The sequence below is a fragment of the Pteropus alecto genome, unplaced genomic scaffold (genome assembly GCF_000325575.1).
Source record: "Pteropus alecto unplaced genomic scaffold, ASM32557v1 scaffold11, whole genome shotgun sequence".
Taxonomy (NCBI): Eukaryota; Metazoa; Chordata; class Mammalia; order Chiroptera; family Pteropodidae; genus Pteropus; species Pteropus alecto.
In genome coordinates this window covers 6,217,276-6,236,751 of record NW_006431956.1, presented here as the reverse complement: position 1 = coordinate 6,236,751, position 19,476 = coordinate 6,217,276, and the positions used below count along the sequence as shown (strand labels likewise).

At 34.6% G+C, this 19,476-nt stretch overlaps 1 protein-coding gene across 1 annotated transcript in view; it reads right to left on the bottom strand.

Moving 5' to 3' along the window:
- The window catches only part of PRPF18 (pre-mRNA processing factor 18), a 38,311-nt gene that overhangs the window by 10,917 nt on the left and 7,918 nt on the right, over positions 1-19,476 (bottom strand). The window contains exons 2-7 of the mRNA XM_006907046.3: positions 12,181-12,258; positions 9,368-9,472; positions 7,472-7,585; positions 2,467-2,613; positions 1,427-1,495; positions 120-260 (exon numbers count right to left, since the gene is read on the bottom strand). Coding sequence (XP_006907108.1) covers positions 120-260; positions 1,427-1,495; positions 2,467-2,613; positions 7,472-7,585; positions 9,368-9,472; positions 12,181-12,258 — 654 coding nt within the window. The remainder of the gene's footprint in view (positions 1-119; positions 261-1,426; positions 1,496-2,466; positions 2,614-7,471; positions 7,586-9,367; positions 9,473-12,180; positions 12,259-19,476) is intronic.

Below are 19,476 nucleotides of genomic sequence, written 5' to 3'. Positions count from 1 at the left end.
AAAAAAAGCACAACCAATTTTAGAAGCTACTGTGTGTAGTTACAGACTGTATTTATTCTAATCATATACATTCTATTTTTTTAATCAGTTAATAAAAGCCATTTTTTAAGAAACCTCACCCTTTTCCGTAGCTTTCTGAAAAGGGGCCTGAGATAGGACTCGGTCTGTTTCTGAGTAGCGCTGTTCAGTTTACCCTGCACACTGCGTTTCACATAATCTTCTCTGGCATTCAATTCTTTAGCCCAAACACCAAGAAGGAACTATTGAAAAAATGGGTAAATTTAGACTATGATGCCACCCAGTGGTTCGACAAGTTTAAAAGTTCTCTAACACAAAACAGCATACTATCATCCTTAAATTTCTTGACTGATTAAAATATCATTCACTAATAATTAACGAACTATTCCTGCTTATTCTGTCATGTATGTTTTGAAGTAGTATCTTTGGCAAGTCACTTCCCTATTCTATATATATCCCTAGCTCAAATATAACCCATTTTCTTGTAAAAGAATTATCAAATTACATGGATAACTATTTGATAGAAATAAACTTTTACCTGTATTTCTATTACATAAAATTCAACCCACTTAGATTATCAGCCATAATTAATATATGCTGTGATATTTAATCAATCTTCCAAGTATGTTGTAATATTTGGACTTTCTCCTTTTGTGGTAACGACTACAATTAATAATTCCCACTAAAGCGCCTGACTAAAGGAGGGGGAAAAAAAGGAAGAAAAAAAGAAAAGAAACTACGCCTATCTAGTTTCAACTCATATCCTCAACAGATTTAGAATCTTGAAGACTCATATGTTGTATTTAAACTGTAAATACAAGTAAAAGCATTTCTTGCATTTAAATCTCTTGGCCTGAACAAAAATAATTTTTGAATAAATGCTAAAATGAATCTGGGATATGCACACACTCTACGATAGCCACCAAACAGAGAAATCTAAGAAGATAAAATGAGCATATCATAGCAAGAATAAGCAGCTCTCTGTAGAACTGAGAAAATGAACGTGTCTGAAAGGTTACTGATGTGTTTGCGTTTTTCACTGCCAATGTCTTCCCACCTCCTTCCTTTCCTTACTGTCATCAACTCTCATAAAAGCTTCTGGAACCCTCTCCACATTGCACTCCTTCCTAGAGTGTTTGAAAAAAAATTAAAACTCCCCAAACTTCTTCATTCCACTGCTGTGATTCTTTTGTGTGATTACATTACTAAGTCAGCTTTAAAGAAAAGTAGCACAAGCAATGTAAATATAGTCTTTGATTAACCTCTATTTCCAAGTACACAGCAAAATCATAGTGTACATGCCAGAAATGGTTACTGAGCTTCCCCTTCCCCGTCTCTAACCCTTGATGATCCAAAAATAAAAGAACAGTTATTAACCACCCAACAGCCCCAAAGTCAAAGTACATACCTTAAGGAATTTGGTAATGATGTCCATGTCTTTGTGATCATCACCTTTTCCCAAAGACTCTCCCAAAGCCTGAAGAGAAATAATGTCCCTGCTCATCAGTAAAGAGCAAAAAGTGAAGACACGCGCCACCCCACCAGTCTCTGCTCGGCTCCTTACTACCCAGACTGTCTGATTTCTATTTTAAAACCTGGTGGAATTTCTAGTAAGTTAAAAAAACCCAACAATTAGCCATTTAAAATTAGAAAGCTGGTTAGCTTTTATGAATCAAAAGACAGGAGAAGAGGTAAGAGGAGTGACTACTAATGGGTATGGAATTTCTTTTTAAGGGAACAAAAATTAGATTATGATAATGACAGCACCACCCCATGAATACTAAAAACCACTGAAGTGTACACTTTGAATTGCTAAATGTAAGTATGTGAATTTCTCAGTAAAGCTATTAAAAACAAAAACGGAAAAAGGAAAGAGAAGCCCAGAACAGGTTGCTCACACCAATTATTCCAATAATATTTAGGGTCCTTCAATAGGGGTTGGGATGGAGGAGGGTGCAAGTAAAAGGACATCCTCTTTAACTGTGATCTCACTCAGAGAAGACTACAACATGTGCAAGAGCCTAGAATGAAACAAAAAGCTAACAATTTACATTTTATTAAGTATTAAGAGCTTTAGAGTAAGCCATAATTTTTGCTTGAGCTACATAGTTAGATGATACAACACTATTTTTTAATTAACACTACAGACATCATACTACATTCAACATACTGGCAAAATTATAAAGTTAAAGACTGCCAAGCGCTGACAGGGATGTAGGGATACAAGACACTCACACTACTGGTGGGGTGCAGACTGGTACAGTCATACTGGAGAACAACTTAGTTTAGATGTACATAAGGCATCAAGGATGGATAATAAAAACAGTTCGAAGTGTAATGACCAAAGACAACAGTGTGCTCTGAACTGAACAATATAATAAACTCAACCATCCACTCCAAGGAATAAAAGATGTGACAGGAATGAGGTAAGGTAAGTGCAGAGATTACCTCTAACTCTTCAATAGTGGTGTTTTCTTCATGAACTTTCAAATCATTCTGTGTGTCTTCCTCTCCAGGTTCTTGACCACCCACAAGTTCATTGAGGTACTGCTGATCAATCTTATCCAAAGCTGCTTTCAGATCATTTCTCAATCCCTGAGAAAGGTGAAAAATTATACCTACTATGAAAATAACTGATGTTTCACTTTTGTTTTTCACTAATAGTACAATTTATCTTGGACTTCCACTTAAGATGGCGAAGTAGGCAAACCCTGTGCTTGCTTCCTTCCATGACCATATCAAAATTACAACGAAATTACAGAACAATCATCACTGAGAACCACCTGAGGACTACCCGAACAGCAGTCCTATAACTACAGAAAAGCCATGCTGAGACCACTAGCGGGGTGGAGATGTGGAACGGGCAAGTCCCACACCAATAGAATATTACTCAGCCATAAAAAAAGAATGAAAGCTTACCATTTGCAACAAAATGTGTGGACCTAGAGAGTATTATGCTAAGTGAAGTAAGTCAGAAAGAGAAACACCATATAATTTCACTTATATGCAGAATCTAAAAAAAACAGACGAACAAAACTCAGACACAGAGAACAAAGTGAGATCACCAGATGCAAGGGGGGTCGGGAGGATGGGTAAAAAGTGACAGGATTAAGAACAAAATTCCAGTTACAAAAACAGCCATAGGAATGTAAAGCACAACATAGGGAATATAGTCAGTGACACTGCAATAACTCTGTAGGGTGTCAGATGCATTCTAGACTTACAAGGGTGATCACCTCATAAGGGTATGTAAATGTCTAATCACTATGTTGCACACCTGCAACTAATATTGTATGTCAACTGTAATTGAAAAATAAATTTTATTTAAAAGTATAATTCATTTTCCCCACAAGGAATTGAGCTTAGAAAAACCAGAGACTCAAATCAGATGTCAATTTATTACACAGCTATCATCACTGTCCAAAGTTAATTTTATGAATACATTTAAAATTTAAATAATATACATACATTAGCTATTCTGATGGCAGAAGAATACAACATATGAGTGACGAATCCAAATAAGAATAGTCATAAATGCTGCTGTCTTCTAATAAAGCCTAGTAAAAGTTGACCAGGTTTCCACTGCAGACTCCAAACATTTTCCCAGTTCACTTAAAATATCTAAACTTACTGCAACTATCCTGAACTCCCAAAACATTTAGAAATGTCAAAAGTATAAAACTAGTGCCTCATCTATATCCTAGGCTAGCACTACATTTCTAACACCAGCAAATTCCACACTCTATTCACATCCAGTTTGTGACCATTCCTGTAAAAATGGAAGCCTTAACACTGGACCCTTAGCTTACACCATATATAAGAATTAACTCAAAATAGATCAAAGACCTAAATATAAGAGAACTATAAAACTTAGAAGAAAACGGGGGAGTTTCATGACATTAAATTTGGCAATGACTTCTTGGATATAACAGAAAAAGCACAGATAATGATAACAAAATAAGTAAGTTGGACTAAACCAAAATTTAAAACTTTTGTGCATCTAAGACACTATCAATAGAGTGAAAGATGATTCATGGAAAAGGAGAAAATATTTGCAAATCCAATATCTGGACCTCCTACAATTTAACAACAACAAAAAACAACCAATGTGATTAAAAATGGATAAAGGACTTGAATAGAAGAAGACATACAAATGGCCAATAAGCAATTGAAAAGATACGGAACATCACTAGTCAGAAGGGACATAAAAATCAAAACTACAATGAGATATCACTTCGCACCCATTAGGATGGCTATTATTCAAAAAAAAAAAAAAAAAAAATCCAGAAAACAAGTGAAAGCTAGAATGTGAAGAAATGGAACCCTTATGCACTGACAATGTAAAATGGTGGATCTGCTGTGGAAACTGCTGACAACCCTCAAAGTTAAACATACCCACACCAAGACGCACTAACGTATGCTAAAAATGTTAAAAAGTTAAAGACAAGTAGAGATTCTTAAAAGGAGAAAGAGAACAATAAGGTTATGTACAATGGAACTCACATAATACTATCAGCAGATTTTCAGCAGAAACTTTGCAGACCAGAAGGGAGTGGCATGATATATTCGAAGCGGTGAAAGAAAAAACTTCTAACTAAGAATACTCTACTTGGCAAAGTTATAATTCAGAATTAAAGAAGAGTTTTCCAAAAAAAGCAAAAACTAACAGAGTTCATCACCACTAAAGCAGCCTTACAGGAAATGTTGAAAGGACTTTATGCTGGAAAAAAAAGGATGCTAATTAGTAACAAGAAAACCTATGAAAGTATAACTCTCGCTGATAAACGCAAATCTATAGTAAAGGTAGTGAATTAATCACTTATAAAGCTAATGTGAAGATTAAGACAAAAGTAGTAAAAATAATTATAACTACAATAATTAGTTAAAGGATACACAAGATAAGATGTAAAACGTAACATCAAAAACATAAAATGTGGGCGGGGTAGTAAAAATGTAGAGCTTTAAAATGTGTTCAAACTTAAGCTGTCATCGACTTAAAACAGACTGTTCCACTTATCAAACAAGGCATGGAAATGGAATGTATAGCACGGTGACTGGAGTGAATAAGACCGTCTTGCATATTTGAAATTAAGTTGCTAAGAGAATAAATCTTAAAAGTCCTTATCACAAGAAAAAATTTTTTAACTATGTATGGTGATGGACGTTAACTAGACTTACTATGGTGATTATTTTGCAATATATACAAATATTGAATCATGCTGAAACTAATATACAGCAATATATATTAGTATACTAATATACTGTTATATGTCAATTACACTTGAATTTTTAAAAATATACAAACAGGAAATTCTGTATCATGTGATACAGGCTTGAGTAGAGCAGATTGTAATAAATGAACATTAAAAGCTAGATGATTTTTCAAGTAATGAAACATTAGTAGAAAAATTAAATTGGATAATAAAAATTTAATAGTTCACATTAGTATTGTATCCTATCTTTTGATAAGGAAAATGACTCAGGATATAGAAGAGAAATAAATGATAATATGAAGCATTACAAAAATTACTCTTTCCAAGATTTAGGTTAAGAAAGAGAAAAGACTAAAAATAAAGAAAAACAAATTGCTGTTAACATTAATATAAATGAAGAAAATTTTAAAAATTCATTTGTGCTTTGGAAAAAAATTGTTAGACAAAGAATCACTACATAATCCAGCAATTCCACTTCTGGGTAGATACACAAAAATAGTGAAAGCAGGGACTCAAAGAGATACTCGTACACCCATGTTCATAGCAGCATTATTCACAATAGCCAAAAGGTAGAAACAATGCAAACGTCCATCAAGGATGAACGGATAAAGAAAATGGGGTTCATACATAAAATAGAATATCCAGTCTTAAAAAACAAGGAAATTCTGACACATGCTACAACATGGATGAACCTTCAAGGTATTGTGCTAAGTTAGAAGGCCAGTCCAAGAGAGCCTTCAGTGACCTCAGCCATAGCCCTCACCCGACTACAATAGCATGCAAGATCCCAAGTAAAAAACTGCCTAGCTTAGCCCAATCAAACCACAGAACTGTGAGAGACAATAACTGACCTTAAATTACTAGATTTCTTAGTGCTTTGTTACAGTCATAGATGACCAAAAAAAGTTTTATAATAATAATTTTAAGCTACTATGTTTTGGGATGGTTTATTAAGTAGCCATAGATAACCACATTTGTTTCTTAGAAATTGATAGAGCAAGTAGTTAAGTTAATAAAGCCACAGAATATCTGAACAACATTATAGTAATTGACATTTATCCGAGGCAAAAAACATTCTTTTCGTGAGCCCATTGACTATTCACCAAGACAGGCCACATACTAAGCCATAAAACAAGATCGGGGCTCGAAATGTAAAAGCTACACCAATTAAACTAGAAGAAAACACAGAATATCTCAAGACCTTGGGATAGACAAATATTCCTTAAGCAAAACACCAAGAGCAATAACCATAAAGCAAAACCTGATAAAGAAGACTTCATCGAAGTTTAAAACTGCCCCTCAAAAGACACCAATAATAGGTAAGCCACAGACTAGGAGAAAATCATCACAAAATATATATCTATATCTCACAAAAGACTTAGAAGAATATATGAAGAACTCCTACAATTCAAAAATAAAAAGACAAACTACCCGATTAAAACATGAACAAAAGACTTTTACTTATCAGGGAAATGTAAATAGAATCACAATGAGATACCATTACACATACAAGAGAATGGTTAAAATTTAAGACTAACAATAACAAACGCTGATAACATTTGGAAATACTTGGCATTTCTTAAAAAGTTAAGCATATGTTTACTCTTCCTCTTCACCAACTCCACTTCTAGGTTATTTATCCGAGAGATGTAACATAGCTTCAAACAAGATTTGTATAAGAATGTTCATAGCAGTTTTATTCATGATAGCTCAAACTTGAAAACAAATTGTGGTATATTCATACGACTGAATATCATCAGCAATGAAAGGAACAAACTACTGACATCCGCAATAACATCGATGAATCCAAAAAAATATTATGCTAAGCAAAAGAAGCTAGACACATAGTCTATGACTCCATCTATGTGAAATACTAGAAAACAAGCAAAATTAATCTACAGTGACAGAATTTTAAAAGGTGGTTGCCCAGGAGAAGGAAGAATATGAGACTGGCTGAGAAGGGGCACTGGGAAACTTTCTTGGGTGATGAATATGTTCTATATCTTCCTGAGTGTAGTAGTACTGGTTACATGTTTATATGTACCTGTCAAAAGGAACTCAACTGCTTAAGAGATGTGCTTTTAAAAATTTTTTTATAAAACACATTCAGCAGCACTCTGGCAACTTTATTTTTCCATTTTTACCTGTAATGATACAATTAGTCAAACCTTGTCAAACTCCATACTATTCTAGTTTAGGTGGTACAATGACGTTCTTCTAGCTTTGTTCTGACTTCTTACCTTGTTAACTTCTGGTGTGAGGATCTCTATTTTTCTTAAACGTTGAAAAGCATCATAATCAGTTTCTCCAAACAGTCTGATTGGTTCTCCTCTTTCTCTCAATCTTCTGATAACCTATTTAAAAAAAAGAAAATCAAAAGACAGTAGTAATTCCTTATGTTATTAGTAATAGTAATTCCTATTTAGGTGACCAAACACTCATTTTGAAATGTCAATGCCAAAATGAAGTTGTTTTTTCTTTAATTTTCTATGAACAGATATACTGAGAGTTACTATCACACCTTAAATAACCCTAACAGTTTAGGTCCTCTGGCTGACTGTTTCAGGAAAGTACATAAGGAAAACATTAAGATGAAAGTGATGTTTATATAGAGACGATAAAGTCTAGAGTCAGCTGATAACTCAATGACCACAGTCTAGGTCAGCATTGCAATACCACATTTAAACCGAACACTTGTCCCTCAGAAGAGAAAGTGAGTTACGATCAGGTAGGGCACATACAGGGCTTTCCAGGGGCTGATAATACTCTTATTTCTTCACTCAGGTGATGGTTATACAGGTGTTTGTTTTGTAACTATCCATTACACATATGTATTCTATTCACTCTTTATATACATGTTATATTTCATAAAAAGGAGAAAAACATTATAATAAAAGTTGATCCAAATTTCCTTTAAAATACCAAGAACTTTACCTGGAAACATAAATAGTATCACACTTAGAAAATGCTGGTAGGGCTCCCAGTGGATTAACCGAAGCTTGGTATTAAAAAGAAATTTAAGAAGTAATCTATTGCTTTCTCCAATGAATGTAGAAATGACCTCAAAACCATATCTGTCAGGTCCCTATCTAATAAATGACAGAAATCACATCTCTTCATGAAATAGCCCATCCTAGTTCTAGACAGATGTTTTGCTTATTAAAATGAACTAAAATCTACCTCCCTCAAACTCTACCCGTCTATCTTAGTTCTACTTTATGAAACCACAGAGAATACTTTCTTTGTTTTTAATTAGAGCTGCTGTCAACAGTGTTTTTAAAGTCTCTAATATTCCTCTCTTCAGGCTAAGGATTCAATTCCTTCATCTAATTTTCACATGATAGCTTCTAGAGTCAGCCAGCCCTTCCTCTGAAAGTTTCCTTTGGTTCAAAGTTTATTTTTGTTTTGTACTCTTACGTACAGTTTGAATTCCTTATATCACATGGATATCTTAAATTTTCAGTGTTTTAGGAAATAATGTTGACCAGGGTATGGGCAAACACTACAGGTGAGAGCATAAACTGGAATATCTGTTATAGAGCCCTCTGGTAATATGTATCGAAAGTCTCAGAAGTATAATCTTAAATCTTTAGTATATAAACTCCAGAAATCATGTTTCTAGAAAATTTTCTTAAGGAAATAATCATACATTATGATGCCTGCAATGACGTCTATATAAAGACACTCATCTTAGTATGATTTATAACAGGGAAATGTTGAAATAATCTAAATAACCATTAATAAAGAATGGTTTTAAAAGTATTATGGGAAAATATAGTCATAAAAAATTACACAGATCTCTATTTTGATCTAGGAAGATGTACTGAGAAAGTTACAAAATAGCACATTATTTAAAATTATTTAGACAAATAATATACACATTTAAAACATGTTTAGTTCTTAAAGTTTAGAAGGATAGATTCTTTAAAAAGTTTAAGATAACAGTATCAAGAAAAGCAGATTAATTTAGAACTTCATGAAGAAAACTGACTAGCAGCACAGTATTTTAGTTCAAAAAGTCTTCTTATATGGGAACTAATGACGTAAAACTTCCTGGAAAGAACTGGAAATAAATGCAAATGCTGTGGGGTTTTCTTTTTGTCCCCATAAAACATTCTCTCTATATATAAACTTACCTCTTGCCTAGAAAGAGTCATGGGCAATTTCTCCTCTGCCAGTTCAAGTTCTAATACTGGGTTTGATGAAGTTAATGGTTTCTGGTCCTCATCTTTTGGCTGTATCTATATTAATAGCCAAAGAAACGAAATTCAGCATTTAAAATATAGTTAACATTTATCATTCTATTATATTAGCTACTCACAGAAGTTAAACACTTTTTAAATATTGAAGGTCTCCTAAATGTTCCTCTGAAAAGAGCTCATAATAAATGTACATCTTCTGAGAGCTTGTCACACTTGCCCGTTCCGGGGACAGCGCAAGGAGAAAGCATGCTCACCGGAAACGGCACTCTGGCTACTGAAGAGTGACGCAAGGGTAATGGTTTCCAAAATCAGAAGCAGAAAAGGTCTGAAATTTAGACTCATTGTTCCCCTGAACTCTAAAGAATTTTACTTTTTTTCCTAAAAACAATCGACTTGCTTCTCCTCATTTAGAGAGTCACTTTACAAGGTTATCTGATCCTTGCTCTGGGTTATTATAATGAAGGCCAAAGAAAACAACTGCTTTCTAACAGACACCGGTGAAGCCTGGAGCTCCAGCTTCTTCCTACTCTCCTTTTTGAAAGGTATTATTCCAAGCGCACAGAAACCACTGCTGGATGTGTAGAAAAACTCCCAGCGCCACAAAGAACTTGCCCACAAACGGAGCTAGGAACTCTGTGGGAACAATGAAAACAGCGCCTCTCTACTCATACCCAAGAAGAAAAGAGTGAGCATCCTTGTTAATATGAGCCTGAGGGGAAAACCTCTTCATACATTTTCTTGAGTCTGCTGCTCAATCAGTTTAGCAAAATTGAGTTCAGCAAATTTATAAGCCCCACTGTGTGATCTATAAAAAGATACCGAAACATGGGTTTCCCAACTGACCAGAAGACAAATTTAAAATGGCGAGAGAAGATCAAAAAAACATAAAAGACCAACATTAAGAAGAAAATTACCATTCAGCTAAAAAAAAGAAAAAAGCAATATGGTTAAAACTGTATAATACATGATTCCACAGTTTATGGTTAAAGGTTATATTTATCAGTGTTAATGGTACTAGCAGAAAATTGAGGTAAAAAACTAAACTTTCATATTTTCACAAACCAAATCAGCATCAAGCATTAAAAAAGATAACCAGTTTCTATAAGGAATGACAGTAATACATGCTATATTTTCATCACTACCAAGAAACCAAGAAGGAAATATTAAAAATGTTTTAGAAAGAAAAGCCTGTGCTTTCTTTCTAGCCATAACAACAGGTAATTTCTCCAAAAATCTCAAGATGAAAAGCATTTTTAATTACAGAATGGCAGTTAACAGCTTTAAGGAAAAGATCTAAGACATTTGGTCAGCTGGACTCAACATTACAAGCAATAACTTTACAGCAATAATTTTGCCTCCGTGCTTTCCTCTAAATAAGGAAGTATTGCCATATCACTGACGCAATCTAAGCAAAGCAAAACTGCCACTGTTTGAAGTTATTTTCCTACCTTATCAAAAAGTTGAAAGGTTCAAATTTAGAGATCTGGGAAAGCAACAAGTCAGCAGACTAAACTCAGGGTAAGTAATTCTTATTCCAAATCAAGTCTGAGTTACACAATGGTGGGCAAGCAAAAGATGAGAATTCTTCTTTCTGAGTATCTATTAGATGGTTATTTACACAAAACATATTTTATTTTCCTAAATTAGAAGCAAATGAAATCAATATATTTATGGAAAATATCAAAATACAAATATAAACTTCCGAAGTGTAGAAACCTATCAGAAATATAACATTTTTAAAGCCTGCCCTCTCCCAACACTATAAAATAAAACCAAATGCATATACATACCATTTGCATTCCTCATGCTTCCCTCTAGAAATGCTATGCCAGATAAACTAACTTTCAGAACTTTCTCCATGACATGCACAAGAGTATTATTTTATATTGATGTTTCACAAGCAAAAAGTGGATTTCAAATTTGTGATTTGGCCAAAGTATTTCATAAAGCCTCTGAACTTTGGTTTAAAAATTATTAAGCTAGATACAGTCTTTTAAAAATAATTTAAAGATAACTTCATCTCATAACCATTAATCCCTCCCAATAAAAACCCCATTATTCAACTAGGTTAATCTCAAAGATAATTTCAGTCATGCTTCTAATATACACAAAATCTTCCAGACAACTCATCTGTTTCTAACAAGTATTTCCAGATTACATTTTTTATCCAATAGACTGAGCAGTGTTTGAAACATGATTCCTATTACACAAAAGCATATAAATGTTATATGGCACTATCTCCAGGCAGAGGTACTTGGGGCCAAAAGGAATTATTAACTATGCGAACATAAAAACAATGGCTTAAAATATTCAGGAGAAAGCAGAGAAAATACCAGTTAATATCACTGTTGCTGAACGAATAAAATGTTTTAAACCTTTTAAAAACAGACTTTTATTGGGAGAGGTGGGGAGAGGGGTGGCGGTGGCGATGCAAATGAGGCAGCATCGGATCCGGGACTTAAGTTTACAAAAATCAAGCTTTGATCTCAAGCCACTTCATGCTGTCCACAAAAAGCCAAACCATTCCAAGCCAAAAGTCATGCACGTATTTTCCTGAATTCAAGATTTAAAAAAGGAAAGGAAAAATAAAAACAAAATCTCATACCTCTCCAGATGGCTTCTCATTTACAGGCTAATGTATAATATTGATAAATTGAACAGAGATCAATAATTTTGTCACTTTAACAACAGCTGTATAAATTTAAACTCAGAAATATACGATTTAACCTAAAAACAGACATCCATACCTTGTAGCCACATCTTTCATAATATGCTTCCTCTTCTTTTTTTGCAAGTTCACTACGCTTGAAATATTTTTTATTTTCCTGTTGAAGATAGAAATAAGTTAATAATATGCCTAGGGGAAAAGTTTGTGTCCCGTAGTCAACAACATGAAAACACTCTTCAGTTTTTCAGGAAATTAGTAATGTCTTTTGGTTTGAGGGAGTTTACTTCCTGAACATGCAATGCCTCTGTTCTCCACCCCTAAATACAAAATACATACTTTTCTTGCAGGCATATCCAACAGCAAAGAGTAGAAGCCAAACATTATTTTCCAAAGATTCACACTGTTTTAATTTCCCCATGTTTAAGTTCAACGATATACTCTACAAATGGTTTCATTGTGAACCATATAAAATAAGACGCTTTAATTATTTTCTAATAGAAACAATCAAAAACTACAGTATTTGCAGCTAACATCTTAAATCTCATTACCAAGAGAGCTCCAAAGATGTATCCAAATTCTTTTTGTCATATGGAATCTTATTGTATTTGTATTAGTAAATTCTTAAAATAATCGAGACAAAATAGTTTTGAGAGTCTTTTTATTAAAAAGATGCTTTAAAGGCATTTGTTTTAATATGGTTAGATGTTACGAGACAAGCTCTAAATCTACTGTGGCAGAAAAAAAACATTAGTTCTTTCCATACTATATATAACTTTATTCTAGCTGTTAACTCTATAGTTCCTAATCTGGAGGCTTGTTACTATTTTACAGCTCTTCTTCTTAGATATTATTCCACTGATGACTTTGCTCAAATAAATATACTACCTTCCTTTATCAGTAGTAATTATAACAGTACCTTAATATCGCTTCCACTCAGGTATTCAGCACCTCATAGTTCCAAAGCTCATTCACTCAGGCAATGATCATCAGTGGATGTTAAGACCACTAACAGGAAAGGCTGATGGTGAACAATGGAAAGCCCAGGCTGCCAACACTTTGAACCCACTGACTGAACCTGGCATCAAGAAAACATTATGCACCTCCTCTGTTACACACGGGAAGTACTCAGCACCATCTATAAAGAGTATTCTTGCCAAAAAACTAAATATGAATCTAACTGAACATTTAGCTCTAATTTCCAGTTTAGCAGAAATGTAGGGAATAGAGGAATAAACTAAACAATACCACAAGGAAACGATCAAACACTGGGAAGTTTTACAATGCTAGCCCGTTTCTCCAACAAGTTAATGACATTAAAAAAAGGAAGGAGCTGGAAAAATGAAATTGTTCTTGATTAAAAGAAACCAAGAGTCATAACAAACATTTACAATGAGCAGACTTTGTGTGGGTCTGATGTGAACAAAACAAATGTAAAAATATATATGTATAGACTGTAATTCAATTGGAGATATTTGAATGTGAGGGGAGTATCTGATGATATTAAGGACCTAATTTTAATTTTGTAGGGTGCCATCATATTTTGCTTATATAAAAAGATGTTCTTATTTTCTAGTGACAAATGTATTAGTGGAAAGGTAGAGAGTGGTACATTTCACAATTCTATTTTTTCCTATGTTTAAAACTTTCATAAAGAGTTTTTTTAAAAGCTCATTAACTCAATATACATTTACTGACTTATCTACCATACAACAAGCACAGCTTTACAGATGTAAAAATGACGAAGATATTACTTGGAGTAAGGAATGATGGTATCTGAGTATCAAAACTACCCTGAGAAAAGTGAGGGCAAATCACATTAATCCCATTCTAGATGTGAGAAACCTGAGAATGAGAAAGGCTGGGTGACACCCCCAGAACTCAGTAAACCTCATGAGTAACCGCGGCACGACCAGAACTCTGGTCCTTAATACTGTCTAGCATTCCAAGCTACAGTGCTCACTTCCGAAATGCTACTTCAGCATCATAAATTGCTCCTTTTGACTATGTAGCATGTAATTGTCATATTTCAAATAAATAAGCGGACAAACACATATGGTATCCTCTAAGAGCAGGTATATAGGAAGAAAGTAAAAGGATTCTCCAGGCCAGAGTCCATGGTTCAACTTTGTAACTATGATATCTTTTACTACCACATGTCTCAATTCCACTGAACACACCTAACAAAATCGTAAGCCTAGAACATCAATTCTTGAAATGTGGTTTATAGACTTCTGGGGGTCCTTTAGACCTTTTCAGAGGTTCTGCAAGGTCAAATTTATTCTTATAAAATGCTGAGACATTAGGTGGCCCTTTTTCACTGTGCACACACTTGCACTGATGGTAGTAAAGCAATGGCAAGGAAAACTACTGGAATCTTAGCGCAAATAAAGGCTAATACCTTATTTAGGTAGCAGTGGCCATTGTACTCCTCACCACTGCGCACTTGCCGATAAAGAGGCCAGTTTCCCTTGTGTTTTGATAAACTGCAATTTTACTAAGTCTCAACGCTTTAGTACCTAGCCTTTAAATATTTGGCATAATGAAATGAAACATACAAAGCGCTTCTGTTGCATAATGAAGTGGGATAGCTGTTTCAAAGAAAAACACTTGTGCAACTGTTTGATTACTGACTAGCAAATCTCGCAGACATTTTCTCAAACCTGAACAAAGCAAGCTTGTCACTTCAAGGAAAACAACAACAGTATTTATCACCTATAGTAAAATTCTATCTTTCAAGCGAAAATTAAAATGGTGGAAAACATGCATCCATCACTGTGAACTTGACGGTTTCCCAACACTTAAAGGCTTTTCTAATTAACTAGGGGGGATAAAGAATGTGATTTTTTTTTTTGCATTGTCTAATTTTTTTATATTAGAGATGTCTAATGAAACACATCTACATTTGCAAGAGCTGCATAACTCAGCAAACCATGTTAGATGTTACAAAATCACACATAAGCAGAAGATCTCAGAAGATTTATGAGAATAGATCAGAATAGATGGAGAGAAGAATATATCAGCGGATTCTGAACACAAAAAGTTCATTGCTACGGGTCATAATCCAAACTCTTAACTTACCATTTGTCTACTTCTGTTGTAGTATCAAAGAAGAACCACAATTATCTGAAAAGGCTATTAAAATACTCTTTTCCAATGACCTATCTGTATGAGGACAAATTTTAATCATATAATTGAACAAAAACAACGTACTGCAACAGGCTGAACGGAAAAACACACAGGAGAATCCAACTATCTTCTAAAATGCCAGAGGTTAAAGAGATCTGCAGAAATGTCAAACATACCACTCTTCTAAATTTCTTTTGTTTTGGAAAATAGAGTGTTTTCATAAAAATGTATGATTTATGTTCTTATGATGGATTTCTATTGTATTTCTACATGGCCTATAAACAAACATTTTTATATTTTCCAGTTTTAATGTCTGATAACAGTCATTACCAATAAATACACTCTACATAAACAAAAGCTCTCTGGAGGTATCAATAGAAAGTACATAAAGGGGTCCTGAGAACAGTGAGACCACTGCCCCAGAAGAATACCCCCTCCCCCGCTGGCATTCCACATGCCCGCACGGAGCATGCTAAGCAAGCTGGGAACCTACTTGGGCCTCAGTGCTGCCCACCGACCCTGGTGTACTTACCCATCCAGTTTTCTCTATTGTCTACATTGATCATTACCCATTCTCCATTCTCTCAAACTTCTCCCTTCATTTCTCTCCTCATTTTCAACAAATGACTAAGTCACTCTACAGAGAAATGGGATGTCATCAAACGTCATCAAACAAGAACTTCTCCAAATTGCTCCCAGCACCAGTCCCTTCCTGGATCTGCATCAATCCCTTCTTCCTTTCAGAATGGAGGAGGAGGCCCTCCCCCAGTCTACGGCCAGTCCCTTCCAGCTGTATTCCAGGGAGCAATTCCTCCTGCCTTTCTCAGGGATGTCTAATCTAATCAATTGTCTATCTTCTCTTCTGCATCTTCACCTTTTCCTTTTCTACCGGCATGAGAGCATCATCACTTAAAAATGCTCAAGACTTCGCAACTTTAAGGAAAACTTCTCTACTCTTTGCTGGGTATCATGCTATGTACCATTTACAGCAGAACTACACTAAAATGTTTCTCTGCTCTCTCTCTCCATTTCCTCATCTCCAATTCTCTTTGCAGCCAGCCAACAATTGGGTCTCCCATTTTGGATATTTCTCTTCAAGACATGGGAAAGAAAAAATAAACAAATGAGACTTCATCAAACAAAAGAGTTTTTTGCATAGTGAAAGGAACCATCAACAAAAATAAAACCTACTGAATGGGAAAAGATACTCACCAATGATACATCCAATAAAGAGTTAATAGCCAATATACGGAAGGCACTCATACAATTTAACACCAAAACACAATCCAATTAAAATATGAGCAGAGGACCTGAACAGATATTTCTCCAAAGAGGACCTATGGATGGCCAAGAGACATACGAAAAGATGCTCAACATCACTAGTCACCGTGGAAATGCAAATTAAAACCACAATGAACTATTACCTCACACCTGTGAGAATGGCTATCATCGATAAATAAACAAACAAAAGGGAATCCTCACACACTGATGGTGCAGTTATAAACTGGTGCAACCATTATGGAAAACAGTTTGGAGGTTCCTCAAAAAATTAAAAATACAACTACCATATAACCCAGCAGTTCCACTTCTGGATATTAATCCAAAGAAAAACACTAATTCAAAAAGGTATATGCACTCCTGTGTTTGCTGCAGGATTATTTACTAAGATATGGAAGCAAACTAAGTGTCCACTGATAGACAAATGGATAAAGATGTGGTACATATAATAAAGTGGCATATTACTGAGCCATAAAAAAAGAATGAAATCTTGCCATCTGTGACACCATAGATAGACTTTGAGGGTATTATGTTCAATGAAACATATCAGAGAGAGAAAAATACCAAATGATTTCATTTACATGTGGAATCTAAAAAACAAAATAAATGAAATAAAACAAATAAACTTATAAAGATCATTTTGATGGTTGCCAGATTTGGGGTGGGGGGTGAAAAAGAGGAAAGGATTAAAATGTACAAATTGCCAGTTATAAAAAGTCAATGAGAATAAAATACCTAGGAATAAATCTAACGAAACACGTGAAGAATCTATATAATGAGAACTATAAGACCCTATTAAAAGAAATTGAAGAAGATATAAAGAAATGGAAAGATATTCCTTGTTCTTGGATTGGAAGAATCGACATATTTAAAATGACCTTATTACCTAAAGCATTATACAGATTTAATGCAATCTCCATCGAAATCTCATCAACACTTTTTAAAGAAACAGAACAAAAAAATTATCAGATTTGTATGGAAACACAAAAGACCCCGAATCACCAAAGCCATCCTGAGAAAAATGAACAAGTCTAGAGGCATCACTCTGCCTGACTTCAAAATACACTACGAAGCAACAATAATCAAATGCCATGGTACTGGCAGAAAAACAGACACACAGACTAGTGGAAGAGAATTGAGAGTCCAAAAATAAACCCAAGTTTATATGGGCAAATAATTTTCGACAAAAAAGTGAAAATCATACAGTGGAGAACGGAAAGCCTCTTCAATAAATGGTGCTGGGAAAACTGGAAAGCCACCTGCAAAAGAATGAAACTAGACTGTTGTCTATTATCGCACACCAAAATTAACTCAAAATGGATGAGGGACCTGAATATAAGACCTGAAACAATCGATTGCATAGAAGAAAACATAGGAACTAAGCTCAAGGACCTTGGACTTAAAGAGGATTTTATGAATTTGACCTCAAAAGCAAGGGAAGTAAAAACTAAAATAAATGAATGGGACTACATCAAACCAAAAAGCTTCTGCATAGCAAAAGAAATCATCAACAAGGTAAAGAGGCAACCATCCGAATGGGAAAATATATTTGCAAGCAACGCCTCCAATAAGGGCCTAATATCCAAAATATACAAAGTACTCACTCACACAACACAACAAGAAAAAAATGCAAATGATCCAATCAAAAAACGGGCCCAGGACCTGAACAGACACTTCTCCCTAGAGGACATACAAATGGTCAACAGATATTTGAAAAGATGCTCAACATCACTAGCTATTAGGGAAATGCAAATCAAAACCACAATGAGATACCATCTCACACCTGTTAGAATAGCTATAATCAATAGGACAAGTAATAACAAATGCTGGAGAGGATGCGGAGAAAAAGGAACCCTCATACACTGTTGGTGGGACTGCAAATTGGTGCACTCACTATGGAAAACAGTATGGAGGTTCCTCAAAAAACTAAGAATTGATCTACCATATGATCCAGCAATCCTTCTACTGGGGATTTACCCAAAGACTTGAAAACTCATATCCATAAAGATATTTGCACACTGATGTTCACAGCAGCATAATTCGCAGTGGCCAGGGCATGGAAGCAACCGAAGTGTTCTATGATAGATGATTGGCTAAAGAAGCTGTGGTACAGGTACACAATGGAATATATATATCAGCAATAAGAAGAGATGAAATACTGCCATTTGCGACAACACAGATGGACCTCAAGATAATCATGCTAAGTGAAATAAGCCAGACAGAAAAAGTTGAAAACCACATATCACTTATATGTGGGATATAAACCTAAAAGCAACAAACGAACAGGACTGAGAGAGATACATGGACAACAGACTAGCAGTTACCAGAGGGTGAGGGAAGGAGGGGAGAAAGGAGGTAGATGGAGTAAAAAAGGTCAAATATGTGGTGACATTAAAGAATTTAAAAAAAAAAAAAAGTCATAGGGATGTAAAGTACAGCATAGGGAATATATTCAATAATACTGTAATAACTGTGTATGGTGTCAGATGTGTATTAGACTCACTAGGGTGATCTCTTCGTAATTTATATACATGTTTAAGCGCTATATCATACACCTGCAACTAATATTATTGAATGTCAACTGTAATAAAAATGTTTTCAGTTTTAAAAGAGAAAATACACTCATTTGCTTCTTCATATTTGCTTTCATGTGCATGAAACAACTGTCGGATACAAAAAAAAAACCTGATAGTATTACCTGCTTTGGAGGAGGTAAACTGGGCAGTTGGGAGTCATAAGTAAAAAGGAAACTTTTTATTGCATACTCTTCAGTATGTTTTGAATTTTGAATGAATTATCAATAAATTTAATTTTTGAAAGTAATTTGCTTTTCATTTTAAAGAGTTATATTGAGAAAAATAAAATATTTTACTTTGTATTATGTGACCCTTTGCTTTATGGCAACAAAAGGTTGTCAAAAACAAAAAGTTCCCTATCGTGTCTCAAATGTCACTCTTTGTATACTTTTTGT